The following is an 18,514-nucleotide window of genomic DNA, read 5'->3' as shown; positions in this document are numbered from 1 at the left end:
GGAAACAGAATTTATGGGACCATGGGAAACCTGGCCACTCCCATGATAGGTGGTCATCCAGCTAACTAAAATCATGCTGGATTACAGCTGTTGCCAGACAAGAGAGTTCCGGATTAGAGAGGCTCAACCTGTATTACAAAACAAAGAGAAGATCATATTGTGCTGTGGGTAGTTTGTAGTACTAAGGAGACCCCAGAACTGTAAAATTATTTTGTTAGCCACAGCTTGAAAAACACTGCTGCTCTCTGGGGAAGAGACTGAACCGAGAACTGCAACTGTAAATGGGGAGTGCAGAGTTAGTGAATGTCCTAAGACTTCAGTCAGGCAAAGAAGAACCAGGGACTCGACTCTACAAAACAGAGAAAAAATATGATCACATCTCCGGGTAAGCACAAAAAGGGGAAAGGAGGGTGATGTAATGGTAGTGCCCTTCTAAAAACCACTTAAAAGGAAGATGATGTGGATGAGGCTTTTTTAAAACAACTAATAAAATCATTCTAAAACAAAACTTGGTGGTGATGGGGGCCAGATAGCTGTTGGGAAAATAACACAACAAGACACAGATTAGCCAACAAGTTCTTGGAATGCATTGGACATGACTTTTTATTACAGAAGGTGGAGACAGCGACTAGGGGAGAGGCCCTTCTCGATTTGATTCTTAAAAACAGGGAGGAGTTAGTTGACAACTTGCTGCTTGGGTGAAAGATTATGAAATGATAAAGTTCATGGTTCTAAGGAACGGTAGGAAGAAAAACAGAAAAATATAGACAACAGACTTCAAAAGGCAGACTTTAGCAAACTCAGAGAACTGATGAGTGAGATCCTGTGGAAAGCCAGTTTAAGGGGAAAAAAGAGTTGTGGACAGTTGGCAAAATTCAACGAGACATCATTAAGTGCACAAGAGCTAACTACACCAATGCACGCAAAAGACAGAAGTATGGTAAAAGGCCACCCTGACTTAATCAGATCATCAATGACCTAAAAACATAAATGTTCACACAAAAAGTAGAAACTATGTCAAATTACAAAAGATGGATACAAAAAATACAACAAGAAAGAAAGGACAAAATTAGAAGGACCAGCCACAAAACAAGATTAAACTAGCTGGAAGTACAAAAAGGTATCATGAAAGCATTTTACAAATACCTGGAAAGAACGAAGCAGGCACTGTACAGTCCTGTTACTAAGAAGAGGGAAGACAATGTAAAAAATGCAGCAAGGCCAAAGTGTTAGATGCCTTTGTTATTTCAGTTTTCACCAGAAAAAGATAGCTTTGATTTAACAACTAACATAATGAACATCAACTTATATGGGATAGAATCTGAGACTAAAATAGGAAGAGAACAAGTTAAGAATTATTTAGAATAATTAAATGTCTTCATATCTGCAGGGCCTGATGAAATACACCCTAGAATACCTCAGCAACTGTCTGAAGAGATCCTGAGACATGAGTGATTATTTTTCAGAATTCATGGGGAGAGAGAGAGGGAGAGGGAGAGATGTGAGAACTGGCAAGTATCTATAAAAAGACAAGTAAGGACAACGCAGTGTACTATAAACCAATGAGTTTAACTTCAGTAGCCAGAAAGATAATGGAGCAAATAATTGAACGTTCCTTATTTGTAAGTACCTAAAAGAAAAGATGGAACATTCAATATGGATTTTTTAAGAACAAGACATGCCAAATCAACCTAACATCCTTCTTCAAAGGGGTAACAAGCTTTGTGGGTGGTGGATAGTGGTAGATGTCATGTATTTTGACGTTAGTAAGGCTTTTTTGATACCATCTCACGTGACTTCATTTAAAAAAAAAAGACAAACAGCCTAGATGAACCTACTGTAAGGTGAGTGCACAATGGCTGGAAAGAGCACTGAAGGTGGTCCACCAATTGAGCTGGAAAGGCATGTCAAGTGGGGTCCTGCAGAGATCTGTCCTTTGTCTGGTTTATTGAATATTTTCAAAAATGACTTGGATAGTGTCATAGAGAGTACACTTGGAAAGTCTGCGGACAACACCAAGGAAGGAGAGGTTGCAAGCGCTTTGGAGGACAGGATTAGAATTCAAAATGTTGTTGACAAAACTGGAGAAATAGTCTAAATTAAATAGGATGAAATTCAGTAAGGATGAATGCAAAATATTACAATTAGGAAGGAATAATCAATTGCACAAATCCAAAATGGGACATGACTGCCTGGAAAGAAAGAAAAAGATCTACAGAAAAGGATCTATAGAAAAGGATCTCGGGAATATAGTGGGTCACAACATAAATATGGGTCAGCAATGTAACACTGCTGAACAAAGAGAACACCATTCTGTGATGTATTAGGAGGACTGCTGAAAGCAAAACACAAAAAGTAATTCTCTTTCACTACTCAGCTCTGACAAACCATCTTCTGGAGTACTGTGTCCCATTCTGGGCATCATACTTCAGGAAAGAGGTAGACAAACAGAAGAAAGGATGCAACAAAAATGATTAGAGACGTGATAACAAGTCTTGAGTTATGTAAAATGTTGTTTTACAGCAGAGAATGATAAAATGTTCTGCTCATCCCCTGAGGACAGAACAAGTAGCGATGGGTTTAAACTGCTGCAAAGGCAATTTAGGTTAAACATTAGAAAAATCTTCTCAACTGTACTTGTCATTGAACAGTGGAACAAATTATCTATAAAAAACTGAAATCTCCATCACTGGAGTTTTAAGAACAGGTAAGACAAACACCTGTCAAGGATGTTATAGTTAACACTTATGCCTGGTCCACACTAGGGATCAAAGTCATCCCAGATACATAATTCTTGCCACACTATTAGTGTAGCTAGAATTGACATATCAGGATCAACACTGTTCCTTGGTGTACATCGGGGACCTTCAGGCTCTCGACGACATCCTTTACTCTGCACATTGACAGCCGAGTCTAGAGAGATTGATTTTGCTACGTCTTCACACACACGGCAACATTGATCCCTGGAAGATTGATCACTGTGTGCTAACCCCTCCCCCCGCTCCCCTGCAAATATAGTCATGCCCTCTGTCCAACCACCAGTAAAGGGGACTAGACTAGATAACCTACTGACATCCTCCCTACCAGTCCTACGTTTCTACTGGCAAAATAATAAAAGTTTCATGCAAGACACAGTTTGGTGACATGGGGGAGGATTTGCAGTAAAGAAGTGACAGAAATCAATTTTTACCTTAGCAAGAATATGTTTGTCCTTTATTATGTACTCATAAGTAGTTAAAAGAACATTAAATTTTCCACTTCGAAGCTGAGGAACAAGTGACCGACGCATAGCAGGTGTCCCCTAAAACAGAAAATAAAATAAAGGATGAAGAAAGCAATTGTATATAGTCCTCTGTTATTTTTCACAATGGTAGGTAAGCAGAGAATAGGTGTTTGTGTAAGTGTGCTACAAAGCAAAGTCAAACAACGTGTTGACATATTCCAGATCCCTTCAGAATGATTTCTTCAATGAAGACCATGGGAGAGAGAAGAGCAGAGAAAAATTACAGTAACATCATACCAGGAAACTAGCTGCTGGACTGCAAAGCTCTGTTTATATTGAAGTAACAGAAGTCAATCTATCCAGTCGCCCTGGCAACTGCTTGACTTTATAAGAACTGGAAATGTAGCAGCCTAACACAAAAGTATTCAGCAACGTGCAAAATTTTTCTCATTTATCATCTGTATTACTCTCATCAGAAACCTTGCAATATGATAATTAAAAATTTTCTTCTGCGTTTGACTATCTAAAAGTAATTATGGTTTATTACAGGAATCTGCTTGGGATGATTAACTGTCACTGTTTAGTAGATGATGTACATGGCATAACCTTACAGCCAGAGAGTTTACAGCTAAGCTTGTGAAATGAAGAAGAGGGTCTGTTTTTCACTCTTTCCATTTTATATATAGAGAGGAAATAAATCAAACCTTGTAAGAAATTTTCACCACAGAAGGAGCCCATTTGTCAAATTCATATGTCCAGTTGGATAAAGTCCTAGGTAAGAGATTAAGAATAATACCAAGTTAGTGTAATATCTAATTATGTTTAAAATCCAAGGTATTAGTTATAACTTTGTCACCTTAATACCTTTTCCACAATGAAAGCAGAGTCCACCAGACACACCCAGATCTTTGTCCTGAACATACAGATTGAATATTAAAAAGGAAAGGTACAAAATTTTTATATGCTATATGCGCCATCTTCATTTGAGAAGTGAGGGAAGAACTGGGGCGGCGGGGGGGGAAATGTCTGAAGTCATATTTAGATGTCTTTTTTGGTTCCAATTCAGCAAAGCATTTTATGTTTGTACAACGTGATTTCAACTACACTAACACACTGAATAGTCTTAAAGGGTGGCTCAGGAAACTGGTAAAATCTCCCAGGTCTCAGCACCTCCCCTGTATAAACTTCAAAAGGGCAATATGAAGTATTTTAAAAACATCAGCTGTGTCTACACTACAAAAATAACTTCAAAGTTGCTTACTTCAAAATACATCTTTGAAGTAACAGGCTTCGAAGTTGAGTGTCTACACACACCCTACTTTGAAGGAGCACTACTCCATTCGCGGGAATGGAGTAAGGACTTTGAAGTCGGGGGCTCCCTCACTTCGAAGTTAACTTTAAGTAAGGGAAAACATGAGCAGACTCTCTGCTGGCTACTTCAAAGTAGAGTCTAACTTCAAAGTTAACTGCAAAGTTAGTTCTCCTAGTGTAGATGCACCCATCATGTTTCAAGTTGCCACTACACTCTTCAAATTGACAGCAGCACTTCCTTCCCCTTAGAAACTGTTTTAATGCCAGGCCTCTCCCCAGTTGTGCACAGTTCTGGAAGACAGCTAATGCATGTTGTGGCAAAGCCAGGAGGCAAGGGCAATTCAAAAAAGACCTCATAAGGAATAAAAATTTATATAATTTGTATTATGCTAACATCTGTGGTCCCCACCAAGCCCCAAACAACTGGTAACTCTCTTCATAACTTTCTTAACAACTGTCTAATTAAAAGGCCAAAGCCACTCCATAGCCATTTGTAAGATATGTATCACTTAAAGGCTACGTCTACACTAGGGGAAAACTTTGAAATGGTCACGCTAATGGTCAAATCGGAGAATAATAATGAGGCACTGAAATGAATATTCAGCACCTCATTAGCATGCTGCCAGCCAAGGCACTTAAAAAATGCTGCGTTTTGCTCGCTCACGGTTCATCTACACAGGGGTCCTTTTCGAAAGGACCCTGCTAACATCGAAATCCCCTTATTCAGCTGATAGGAGTAAGGGGAGTTTGATGTTTGCAGGGTGCTTTTGAAAATGACCCCCATATAAATGAGCCACGAGCAACTGAAACGCAGCACTTTCAAAGTGCTGTGGCCAGCAGCATGCCAATGAGGTGCTGAATATTCATTTTAGCACCTCATTATTATTCTCCGATTTGGCCATTAGCATGGCCATTTCGAAGTTTTCCCCTAGTGTAGACACGGCCTTTGTGACAAAAACAAACTCCAGAAGTTTTACAGTATTCAGTAATGTCTCTCTACAACAATCTGTTTCAAGAAATCAAAACCCACAAGTTAAAATCACTCCTGCAGAGACCAGAGCCAAGCAAATAAAGAGATGCCATGTAAAGCTGCAGGAAAGAGGGGAAAATAAGACAAATAAGTATACACTGGGCAGAGACTGAAGATCCGTGGTTTGGAACAATAAGCAACTCTACTTCAGACAGCTACACAAGCTATACTTACAAGAAAATTCAGTAATATTAAAGCACAATTAAAGCACTACTATTTGGAAGGATTTCTTTTAAAGATTTAATAATAAACTATAAGTAGCACTTTAAAAAGCGAAGAGGGAGAACTGCCACATGTAATGTAAAAGAGAAAAAAAGGTTTCCTCTTTTGTGAATAATGTCAGGAATAAGTGACACTGCATAAGAGATACTATGCAGTTAGTTGCCTGCTGAGTGGACAGGGATGGAACCAAGTACTTTTATCGTCTATCTGGTCGCCCTCCAAATGCCAGTCAGCGTGGCAAAATAATGAAACTGCTAGATTCCGAGAATATACTCAATGTAGTCCCACTGCGAGCTTCATCTCAGATTAAGCTAAAAAACAAGTGCGATGCTGCTAATGAGCCAATCTGCTGTGCATAGAAAGATAACAGTGGAATGAGTTCCTCTACTTACGAAAGGGGAACGATGATGAGATAGGGGCCATTGAGTCTTTTGTGCTCCATCAGATAAGTGATGAGTGCAATAGTCTGGATGGTCTTTCCTAGCCCCATTTCATCAGCTAAAATCCCATTCAAATTGTTATTATAAAGTGAAACCATCCATTCCAGGCCCTGAAGCTGCAATGAAGAACAAGCGCTTCAATTACCTGAGAACAGCACAGGTAATTAATTCCAGCATGACTGAAATAAGGCTTTCAGTTCACTTACCACTTTGGTGCCGAGTTCTGCACCAGGAAACACCAGTATATAAGTAAATAATCTATACTTGTAATAACCCATAGCTGCACGAAAGTCATTACTGATATTTAAGCTCAATATGGACTAAGCTTTACTTTTATTTTGTACAACCTGTATGTTTTTTATATTATTAGGCAGAGCTGGTAGCAATGCCTACTTTCCCTTGCAAGAGTCTTTTAAATTTGCTTCCCACTAGAGTTCTATGATTTTTTGTAAATATCGGATGAAGAAAGACAGCAAAAACTTACCTACAGCACCAGCAATAAGCAAAACCCCAAACTGGATTACTACTGTTCTCCAATGAAGATGACAGTTACAAGTACACTTAAAGTTAATGTTACTATCAAGGTGACACGTGACGTTTTCAAAGGGAAGGCAGAATACAATTTTCTATTCTAGACAACCATCATTTCCTACCCAAATAGGTAACTTGTGATTCAGAGCAATACAAATCTAATCCACTTTACAGACAAAAGCATTCATTCCTACATGCCTTCCTAATGTAGCATAAACTTTTAAATACTGTGTTATAACATACTTTGTTCAATAAAAGCTTATTATACAAATACCTGGCTATTACTATGCAAAGGTGCAAAAATCATGTATAAAGCAAGGCTTAACTGCAAGATTATAGCCTCCCATAAACTGTTTTTTACAGCTTCAGAAGGAAATGCCAGCTAGATTTCTTACCTGATAATGCTTTAGTGTTCCATTAATTAGAAGTGCGGACTGTTTCTCTACCCTCTCTGAGATTGCATGAGCGACTGTATAGTAGGACTGAGACCCTCTAGCACTATATTGCATACTGTATTCATCGTCCACATCTTGTTTGGCTGTCCTGGAAGATAGATAAAGCACAGCTATTATGTTATTCACACTATACCAATTTGTTCAGTGGGCTGAACCTTCACTTCTTATTTAAGTGCCCTTAACAATAACAGGTAAACCAGCTAAAGATGAAGATAAGGTGCAAGGAATCTGCCTCCTAACCCCAAAGAAGTATACTCACTCGATGTGAAGTACCTAAACCCAAAGTACACACTCACTCGATGATCTGCTTAGCATCCTTCTCAGAAACCTCTTCACTGTTAGGATCCAAGAGTATTTTCTCATCTGCTTCTAGTCTACTTGATTCCTCATCTTCATCCTACAGAATAAACAGAAAAACAGGAAAGTAAAAATTTTTGGTCAGAATATCAGACAGATTTCACTCAGTTTTTACCAATAGTTTTCACTGGACACTGCTTTACAATGCAAGAAATCCTAACAAGAAAGATAGTATCAGAGAGATAGCCATGTTAAACTGTAATCTATTAAAACAAATTAACAGTCATGTAGCACTTTGAAGACCAACAAAATAATTTATTAGGTGATGAGTTTCTGGGGACACACCCACAATCTGAAGAAGTGGGTCTGTCCCACGAAAGCTCATCAACTAATAAATTATTTTGTTAGTCTTTAAAGTGCTATATAACTGCTTTTTTGATCTAACAAGAAAGAGTTACTGATATTTCTTCTGTTCTGTCAAGTGCAACCCTCTTGCTGAAACATAAATGAACCAAGGTCAAACTTAGAAAACAAATTTTCTCATTTTAGAAAAGTCTTCTTTTACTCACTTCAATGAGACTACTCATAGCACAGAGGGCTAAGCTGTGTGCAAGTCTTTGCAGGAGCCACACCTTAGTGTATACTGTTAAATCAATTCTAATAACATACATTGTTTTAAAACTTGAACAATGCAAATCCATTTGTAACATGTGTAGGCTGAAGAAATATCAACTAAGCTTAATCCTAAAACCTTGCAATATTTAAGGCCCTGCCAGTACTTTCTGATTCTTGATTAAAATAGGATAAAAACAATATTCACATGACTAACATGCTGTTAGTGAAAGTGAAAGCTAGTTAGTGTAAGTGAAAGCTACACAGTATCACCACAGATTGCAGAGAACTACACAAAAAGTATTTAGAATTATGATCCCCCGCCACGAGTCACAAGCATTTGATTTTCAAGGTGTTTAATAAAACTATTCTAAAGTGAATTTCTCTCTGCTACCACCCTTGCATTTGCAGTAACTGAAGTCACATTGGCCCCCTCCTTAACCTAGAGCACAGCCAAGGTGTGGTGGTGCAAGATAGACAAAACACAAGCGTACACACATACAGACATGTCATTGCCTTAATCAGCACTGTTTTAGTGTGCTGCCTGAAAGGTCAGTCAACTACTTTCACTGAAAGATAACGCCCCCCCGAACCCCAAAAAAATCCCCAACTTGCCAAAAGCTTTCACGTAGCTATACGAAACAAGATCTACATACATCTTCCACCTAATGCTTCAAATACAGTTTTGCTTATTATTGAATTGTAACGCTTGATTAGCACAAACAGCAAATGTACCTATTCTCTCTTTCTTCCCCTAAACTGATAGCATTAAAAAAACAGAAGGATTAAGAAAGTATGTCTCTCAATAGAAATACAAATCTATGCATATGGAGATAAAATTGATTTGACAAAAACATGGTATCAGTTTATTCTGCAGTGTCTCCCTATCTCCAGTGATAGAAAACTGTCATCAAAAGGAATCTACTTGTTTGTTCTGAGTGTTATTAATAACCACAAATGGAACACATACTCCTCTCTCCTCCTGTGTTGTACTATTTCTCTTGGGCATGAGCATCCCTCCAATAGTTTTATTCCTTTCCTTTATGAGAGATTTTCCCCATTCTTATGCTATCTGACATGAAATAAATAAGTACACATACCTCCTCCTCATATTCTGACCCACTCTCCTCCTCGCTGTCTGATCGAGGCGCCACCTCATAGCTGGTCCAGGAAGACAAAAGGAGAGAAGTTTAGGGAAAAAATCATTTAGATTCAATATATTTCCAAATAATTTTTATAAAGAGCTGAATACATTAAATGAAATAACGGTACGTAATGAAACATTGCTGTCTCTTGTTCTGAGCATCAACTGATGTGAAAGCAATTATTAAAAATCCTGTTAGCTGGTGTAAGTTACTTACCCAGGATTCATTTCTAACCATGCATCCAGCTGACTTGCTTTTGGTGCTTCTGGTCCAAGAAGAACTTTGCCTGTTTCAGTGTGAGTCACTTTGACTGGAAGGTCACTCATTTGACTACTCTCATCTATGGGCTAAAGTGAAAACCAATGTCATTGTATAAGACATTTGGACTTTCTTTCCCATAGGGACAATGAAGACATCAAACAACACCTTGGCCAACACTGTATCTTCCAAATGCATATGCCATTAAATGTAACTGAATGAGGGGACTATGGAGCTGAGGGTTGTTTACTGACTCTCTGAAAAGAGAAGTGCCTACGCAGCATAATGGGAGAACTTTTCATTTGCAAGTATTTTGAACAGATACAGGAGCCACATAAAGATAAATTCAGCACACTTTATCCTCTGCTAGGAAAGAAATGGATATGCTTGTCTGATGTATGCTGATTTGCTACTGATGAGATAATATGATAGCTCAGATCTCAAGAAATCCACTTTTACATGTATATATGCACAAGTATTTTCCAAATACTAAATTGCTCCGGAAACTAGGATTTGGATCTTTTATTAAAAAAAACCTTGCACAGGAGATAGCTAAACTGGACTTATCTTCTCCTGTTTTAAGGCACTTAAGGACATAATTTAAGAAGGAAGTTAGTGACAATACATCCCTCTCATCCCAAATCTCTGCTCTCATATGCACTAGGTACCTGAATGGAGTGGGCAATATTTCTAGAATAAAGATTATTCTATTACTGCCAGCAAACTATGGGAACAATACAGAAAATAAAACTATTTTATAATAAGATGACTTCTCAACTAAATGCTAATTTTACTTGTTAATGTTCATTTTATTTAAAAATGGCCAGATCCTCCTGGGATGATAAATTCATCATAATTAAAGTATAAGAGTTCCAGGCACACTTTACTTATACTGCAAAGTATAAGTTGTGTCAATATGTATTCTCAAACTGCACCTGCAAATAGACAGGACTCTGATCATGGAATTCTGACCAACGCACGTAGTTCCACTGTACTTTGTTCCTTTAAGTCAATGGCATTTTTTGGCAAGAAAGGGTTCAAGTATCTGTCTCCTTAATATTTAACAACAAGTAAGGAATAATGTGATTTATTTAATAGGACCTACTCCTTTGAGAAAGAGGATTTTAAAATGTTTACCTCTCCATCAGGACCAAGATCAGATCCCATTGCTTCTGCATTCTCTTCTGCCTTCTGAAATGAGAACATAGACAAAAATGTTACATTCAAACTAAGATGAGTATGACAAAATTATGTTTTGCTTTTTGCTGTTCCTAAAGAAGCTTTGATGTCCATGCTGGGATTTTAGCAAGAGGTATTTCACCGTGAAAAGTTACTAGAAATGGTATTGTGTGGCTTCTGTTAATTGTGTCTCAGTAATTTCAAATCAAACTCACTCAGCTTACAGTAACAAGACTGTAGGGCTAGCAGATACAAAAACTGACTCTTAAGTCAGACTGGAATCAACTCATCCCATGCATCACCACCAGTGATAAACATTCTGAGACTTAAATCATGAGCACCACTCAGACCGAGGGCAAGTGAAAGGCCTAATTTACTTCTGTACTTGGCTAACAAATTTTTTATGATTTGTGAGATGATACAGAATCCAGCTCCCCCTTCTGTTGCATTGCTGGCTTTGCACTGCCAACAGGAGTTTATTCTACCTTTGTCACTCCAGAAAACAGATTTGACTGATAAGGCATATAAAGAAGATCTCTGTAGCAAAAATGGGCTATTTTACCAATTACTCTTCATAGGCTTGCACCATATTTTAAGTAATGTGTATGTTTAAATAGTAATGTGAGCTAAAAAAAGGAAAGCTAATTTTTCTTGTTTGAAGATGTTTAAGGTTTATCTATTTTTCTGATTACCATTGTTTATTGCATCCTGAATTGCTAGTTGTATCAAGCCTGCTCAATAACAGGTTCCCAGAAGGCTACATCCTTCTGTTTGGCAGTATGCCACTTTGCATCTATCTGCAAGGCATAAACTTCAGACGAGTGTACAGCAGTGGACTACATTTTCAAAGGCTTTGCTCTAGCCCTAATTCTTTTACATAACATTCAGATTCCTTGGACACAGGTTTCCAAACAACTCTGGCAATGCTTACCCAGTAATAAAACCTTTCATGAGGTGTTTCTGAAGCACACTGTTCCTCAACAGAGGAAGAACTAAAACTGAGGCTGACAAAACACTATACCCAAGGTTATCAGCATTAATTACAGGTATGACAAGTGTATCACTATTACACTTAACAGCTTTATATTATCCTTCCTTTACCTAGTGTATTTCTAAAACTTCTGCCTATGAATGAACAAATTGCTGCTTACTGCCTTTGTCAGGATAGCTGTAAGAAAAAATATTAATATCCTCAGCTTTATTACACAAAATACTTTGTTAATCAGCTGGTCTATTTAAGCAGCAACCATCAGCAATGACAATTTGTTATACTAGTCACAAAGAAGTCTGAAAAATGTAGCTGAGTGACACAGACACATTACTTTGATTGCAGCTTTTTTTACCTTCCCAGCAGTATTTCAGCATACTTTATAAATATATGTAGGTTTGGCAGAATGTAATTTTTTATATAATTTTAACAGCCAACCTCATCATATTTTTAAGCATTTTTAAAATCAATTTAAGTATTCACAGTTGCACAATCTTACAGGTTTTTAGCACTTTTTTCCTATTTTTATTAATTCTAAATTTTGCCAACTATAGGAAGTTAAGTGTGTGAGAAACATCAGAGAAAAATTATTTAAAGATGGTAAATGTTGAGATTTAAAAAATTACAGCTTTATAGCTAGAGACCTGTGTAGATACATATTTCTGATCCTCAGGGCTCTGCTCCCCAGAACTGCAGCAGCTAAATGAAAAGAATGTGGTGTTACTATTCCCAGGGATCAGTGGCTTGTGCTGGCAGCTGCTCCCAGCCGTGAGGCCGTACTGCCCCCAGCCATGTCTCCTCTCCCGGCTGGACAGCCCTACTGGGGGTGGGATCCAGGGCAGTACTGCTAGGAGGTGACGCTAGCATGGGGCACCTGGTCCCTGGGAGCAGCGTCACCACATTTTTCTTATTTAGCTACTGCAATTCTTGGTAGTGGAGCCCTGCAGATCAGTGGATACCAACTTCTGTCTGTGGCTATCTGCATCCATGGACAGAAATTTGTATTCATGAGGGCTCTATGTATAGCTGCTAAAACACAAGTTGTCACAATCATATGTTGAAATATACAAAGTAGACATCCTTAAAAGTTCATAAATTCTCAAGGAGCTTGCTTACTTTGCCTACCTGGCAATTTTAATTTTCACCAATGAAAACACTTTCTCATCTATTCTCTGTATGCAGGGGGAAATCATTTATCAACATTTACCCATAGATATTTAATCCCAGCCTAAACAGAGGACAGTCTCTTAGAAAGCTGTCCCAATAATTCAATTATACAAATTTACATTACTATTTTCACTTAAGGGCATTTTATATAGACATCAAGTGATAAAAATGAATCTGAAGACATTCAGATACCTTGCTGGCACTCACAATATGAAAAAATCCAAAAACTTCAAATAGTACAAAAGGATGGAGAGCCAAAATGAAAAAAACAGTATGTACACTCCAAAAACAGCTCACCACAAAAATTGCTTGTCAGAAAGAGACATGCCCAGACCTTATACTGCTGCCTTTTTGAGAAAAATAAAGCAGTGGCATTATTTTTCTCTACGGAAAGAAGCAAGAAGCTGAAGTCTAAGAAATGCACTTGTCTGTCCATAAAATGTGATTCTCACGTCTCTCTCTCTCTCTCTCTGTATGTGTATGTGTACATGCACACGTACCTCAAAACTAAAGTCAATGGAGTTACTGTGGCTGTACATTGGTGTGAGATTTTCTGTCCAGAGCCTGCAAGTTGTTTTCACTTGACATAAGCAGGAACAAAACTGTTGTATTCACTCAAAGTGAACCTCAGAGACCCAATGTCATTCTGAATAACAGCCCATTAGATGTGGTTCAACAATTCTATTACTTTGGATCTACTGTCACCACAAACCTATCCATGGACGAAGAACTGAACATCAGAACCGGGAAGGCAGCTATGATTTTTGGCAGACTTTCAAAACTAGCATAGAATCATAGAAAACTAGAACTGGAAGGGACCTCAAGAGGTCATCAAGTCCAGTTCCCTACCCTCTTGGCAGGACCAAACACCGTCTAGATCATCCCCGATGGGTGTCTGTCTAACCTGCTTTTAAATATCTTCAGTGATGGAGATTCCACAACCTTCCTAGGTAACTTATTCCAGTGTTAAACCACCCTGACAGTTAGGAAGTGTTTTCCTAGTGTCTAATCTAAGCCTCCCTTGCTGCAGTTTAAACCCACTGCTCCTTGTCCTATCCTCAGAGACCAAGGAGAACAGTTTTTCTCCCTCCTCCTTGTAACCCTTTTTGAGAAACTTGAAAATTGCTGTCACGTCCCCCCTAAACCTTCTCTTTTCTAAACTAAACAAACCCAGTTCTTTCAGTCTTCCCTTATAGCTCCGAGAATCATGTTTGCTTTTTTGGCAAGAGCACCACACCTTTCTGCAGTACTCCCTCCTAGACAGTCGCTTCCCATCCTGTATGTATGAAGCTGACTGTTTCTTCCTTAGTGTAGTACTTTGCATTTGTCCTTATTAAACTGCATTCTGTTCACCTCAGACCATTTTTTCCAAATCATTCTGAATTATGAGCCTATCCTTCAAAGCAGTTGCAACCCCTCCCAGCTTGGGATTATCTGCAAATTTATGAAGCGTACTCTCTATGCCAGCATCTAAATCGTTGATGAAGATACTGAATAGAACTGGTTCCAAAACAGATCCCAGCAGAACCCCACTTGTTATGCCCTTCCAGCGTGACTGTGAACCATTAATAACTACTCTTGGAGAAGGGTTATCCAACCTGTTATGCACCCACCTTATAGTGGCCTCATCTAAGTTGTATTTGCTTAGTTTATTGAAAAGAAGATTACGTGAGACTGTGTCAAATGCCTTACTAAAGTCTAGGTATACCACATCCACCGCCTCTCCCTTGTCCACAGGACTTCTTATCCTGTCAAAAAAAGCTATCAGATTGGTCTGGCATGATTTGTTCTTTACAAATCCATGCTGGCTGTCACCTATCACCTTATTTTCATTCAGATGTTTGCAAACGAATTCCTTAATTATTTGCTCCATTATCTTTCCTGGCACAGAAGTTAACCTGACTTGTCTGTAGTTTCCTAGGTTGTTCTTTTTTCCCTTTTTATTGATGGGCACTGTATTTGCCCTTTTCCAGTTGTCTGGAATCTCTCCCAACTTCCAGGACTTTTCAAACATGATAGCTAAAGGCTCAGAAACCTCCTCTATCAGCTCCTTAAGTATTCCAGGATGCATTTCATCAGGCCCCAGTGACTTGAAGACACCTCATTTTTCTAAGTAATTTTTAACTTGTTCTTTATCTATTTTATCCTCTAAACCTATCCCCTTCCCACTAGCATGCATGATGTTACACATTTCTGCGTTGGCCTTCTTGGTGAAGACGGAAACAAAGAAGTCATTAAGCACCTCTGCCATTTCCAAGATTCCTGATCTTGTTTCTCCCTCTTCACTGAGTAGTGGGTCTACCCTGTCCTTGGTCTTCCTCTAGCTTCTAACATATTTATAGAATGCCGTCTTGTTACCCTTTACGTCTCTAGCTAATGAGCTCCTATTGTGCCTTGTCCTTTCTAATCTTGCCCCTGCATACATGCATTTTTTGCTTACATACATCCTTTGTAATTTCTCCTACTTTCCACTTTTTACACAACTCCTTTCTGATTTTGAGATCATGCCAGATCTGCTGGCTAAGCCAAGATGGTCTTTTACCATACTTTCTAGCTTTACTATGCAGCAGCATAGTTTGCATTTGGGCCCTTAATAGTGTCCCTTTGAAAAACTGCCAAATCTCATCAGTTGTTTTTTCTCTTAATCTTGCTTCCCATGGGCCTTTATCTCCCTATTTGTTAAAATCAAATCTAGAACTGCTTCTCCCCAGTAGCTTTTTCTACTTTCTGATATACAAAATTGTCATCCATGCAGTCCAAAAACTTTCTGGATATTCTGTGCCTCGCTGTGTTAGTTTCCCAACATATGTCTGGATAGCTGAAGTCCCCCATCACCACTAAGGCCTGTGTTTTGGATAATTTTGTTCATTGTTTAGAGAAAGCCTCAGCCACCTCTTCCAATTGTCTAGGTGGTCTGTAGTAGACCCTTATCACAACATCACCATTGTTTATTACCCCTTTTAACTTCACCCAGAGACTCTCAGCATGTCTGTCTCCGGAATCTATCTCCACCTCAGTTCTGATGTACACATTTTTGATACATAAGGCAACACATCCTCCCTGTTTACCATGCCTATCCTTCCTGAGCAAATTGTACCCTTCTATACCAATATTCCAATCATGTGCATTATCCTACCAAGTTTCCGTGATACCAATTATATCACAGTTGTGTTTGTTTATCAGGATTTCAAGTTCTTCCTGCTTATTACCCATGCTTCTTGCATATGCATAAAGGCATCAAATACTGATTTGCTTTTGCACCCCAGTTCTGCTTATCACTCTTTTTCTGCTATTATAGCCCATGATCCCTCCCATTTCCAACCCAACTCCCAGGTCTCCAGGTTTTTTACTTACCTGTGGGCTTTGGTCCCCTGTCCCCATCAAATCTAGTTTAAAGCCTTCCTCGCTAGGTTAGCCAGTCTCGATCCAAATACATAATTCCCATTCCTCGAAATGTGAATTCCATCCCTGCATGGAACAATCCTCAGCTGACAGTGAAAACAAAGATACTCATCTACCAGGCATGTGTACTGAATATCCTGATATATGGTTCTAAGGCATGGACCACCTACTCGAACCAGGAGAAAAAAACTGAACAGCTTCCATCTTCTATGCCTCCATAGAATTATGAATGGCAACTGGCAAGATAAAATTTCTAATGAAGATGTCCTGTCAAGATCTGGCATACCCAGCCTCATAGCGATCCTCAACAGCAGAAGACTACGATGGCTTGGTCATGTGAGAAGAATGGGTGATGAACATCTTCCCAAAGAAATCCTCTTCGGTGAACTGTCATGCGGGTTGATAACAAGAGTAAGAGCAAAGCTACGATTAAAGGATACATGCAAAAATGCCATGAAATAATTCAACATCAATCTAAAATCCTGGGAACCTACATCATCAGATCAAAATACATGGCGATGATTGCTATGACAGGGTACATCATCCTTTGATAGTATATGTGCAAGCCATGCAAAAGAACTTTGCCTTAGAAGGAAAAGCTCTCAGACTCAAAAATTCGGAAATAGACTGACGTGGTTATTGCAACTGATTGTGCAAATCCAATACTGGATGCATAAGCCATGAGAGAAGCTGCAGACTCAAACACTGCCCATAGATCCTCACTGCCGCTGCTAACCACCGTCGCTCAAGATAAAAAGGGGAGACATTGGTGCGAGAGAAGAATTTGCCTCACAGGGCATTACCTAGGTATTTCTAACATTATTCCTTTCCTCGACATTTCTACTCCTTTGAAATACCAGAATCTGATGAACAAAGAGGAGAAAGAGCAAATTAAGTGTGCAGCCCAGCAAGTTAGGCAGGAGGTATTTGTAATTAACAGGAATAGTTCAGCTTCCTCTCCCTACCCATAATGCATGGCAACTCTTACCCCAATAAAAGGGACCAAAAGGTGAACCAAGGAATGAGCCACACAATGTTTTCATGATAAGATGCAAAGAGTGTGCTAAACTTCAAACAGATGACCTAGATATTCCAGAACGTTATGTTTTTAAAAAGTCACTCATCACTCCTTTCCTGAGCTGGCAAAGATGATTCAAGGTCTCTTTCAGGACCAAACCATGGAAGTGGAGCCATAGCCTATAAGTGGCTCAACAGCAATAGCTGAGGACCACGTAAGAGCAGTGTTAACAAAGATCTGGAGGAAGCACAGTTCAGCATTCCTGGGCAGTGGCTATTTATGTTGACAGTAAGAATGTGAGCAGTACACGAAGAGGAGCTTTTACAATAGAAAGCAGGGAACATGGTGATTCACGATGACATCAGGCTGATTCATGGCAATACAAGTTTGCTCTGGACTCCTCAGATTGCTCTGGTTAATGAAGTTCTCCCTCACATACATGAAACAGTGTGTTGGGGTACACGTGAGTCGAAAAGCAGGATGGCAGCTGTGTAGAGAAGATGAGTCTGTAGATGAGAGTGGATGGAAAGCATGAAATAGAGAATTTAAAATTGTGACTATGTTATTTATGTAGCACCAGAAGTTTTGCAAATGATCTAGAGACAACAAGATGACCTGGGCCTACAATATAGAGAGGCAGGCAGAAAGGATTCAACAAAATCAGAAGTGACACCATAATGAAGTTGAACATGAGTTTGCCCATCTTCATTTCCTACAGACTACTGAGAAACATTTGTCTGAAGTGGGACCAAGCTCCTAGAGTCTCTCGACATGTTTTTTGAGGAGTTACTAGGAGAAGAGAGGATCACAGAGTGGTTTCCAGGCATCAATGGCTACATATAAAAAAACAGATGGCGACCAGAACGAGAGAAAGGTGGTTAGTTGCATGGCTTGGGCGAACAAACAGTGTAAACAAAAAGATATAAGAGTGGACATGTAGGCAGGAATCTATCATCTTACCTAGAAGGGAACCCTTGAATATTTACACGGCCTTGAGCAACTCATTAAAGCCAATAAAAAGAGACTCCAATGGGAGACCTTGTAGAACAAAACAGATAATCAGACACTATGCCTCTATGTCATACACTGTGTAAACTGTAGCTTGTGCCACAAGATAATAGAGTCATTTATAACAAATGGCTCCCAAGGATTTGGGTGTTGAGTGGAGAAAGCAAATAGGTAAATATACTGGGAGACTTTTTTTTTACTTCTAGCACTCTGCAAATCTAACATTTA

General features: G+C 39.0%; 1 protein-coding gene across 6 annotated transcripts in view; it reads right to left on the bottom strand.

Annotated features, from left to right (window-relative positions):
• SMARCA2 (SWI/SNF related BAF chromatin remodeling complex subunit ATPase 2) overlaps nucleotides 1-18,514 on the bottom strand; it is a 187,630-nt gene that overhangs the window by 101,033 nt on the left and 68,083 nt on the right. For all 6 annotated transcript variants that reach the window (XM_074994827.1, XM_074994830.1, XM_074994831.1 and 3 more), the window contains 8 exons: nucleotides 10,662-10,715; nucleotides 9,483-9,613; nucleotides 9,222-9,282; nucleotides 7,509-7,609; nucleotides 7,153-7,300; nucleotides 6,179-6,342; nucleotides 3,928-3,994; nucleotides 3,191-3,301 (listed from right to left, as the gene is read on the bottom strand). In XM_074994827.1, the coding sequence (XP_074850928.1) occupies nucleotides 3,191-3,301; nucleotides 3,928-3,994; nucleotides 6,179-6,342; nucleotides 7,153-7,300; nucleotides 7,509-7,609; nucleotides 9,222-9,282; nucleotides 9,483-9,613; nucleotides 10,662-10,715 (837 nt within the window). The remainder of the gene's footprint in view (nucleotides 1-3,190; nucleotides 3,302-3,927; nucleotides 3,995-6,178; nucleotides 6,343-7,152; nucleotides 7,301-7,508; nucleotides 7,610-9,221; nucleotides 9,283-9,482; nucleotides 9,614-10,661; nucleotides 10,716-18,514) is intronic.

The sequence above is a fragment of the Carettochelys insculpta genome, chromosome 5 (genome assembly GCF_033958435.1).
Source record: "Carettochelys insculpta isolate YL-2023 chromosome 5, ASM3395843v1, whole genome shotgun sequence".
NCBI classification, from domain to species: Eukaryota; Metazoa; Chordata; order Testudines; family Carettochelyidae; genus Carettochelys; species Carettochelys insculpta.
The sequence above is the reverse complement of the archived record's forward strand: the minus strand, read 5'-3'. Positions and strand labels throughout refer to the sequence as shown.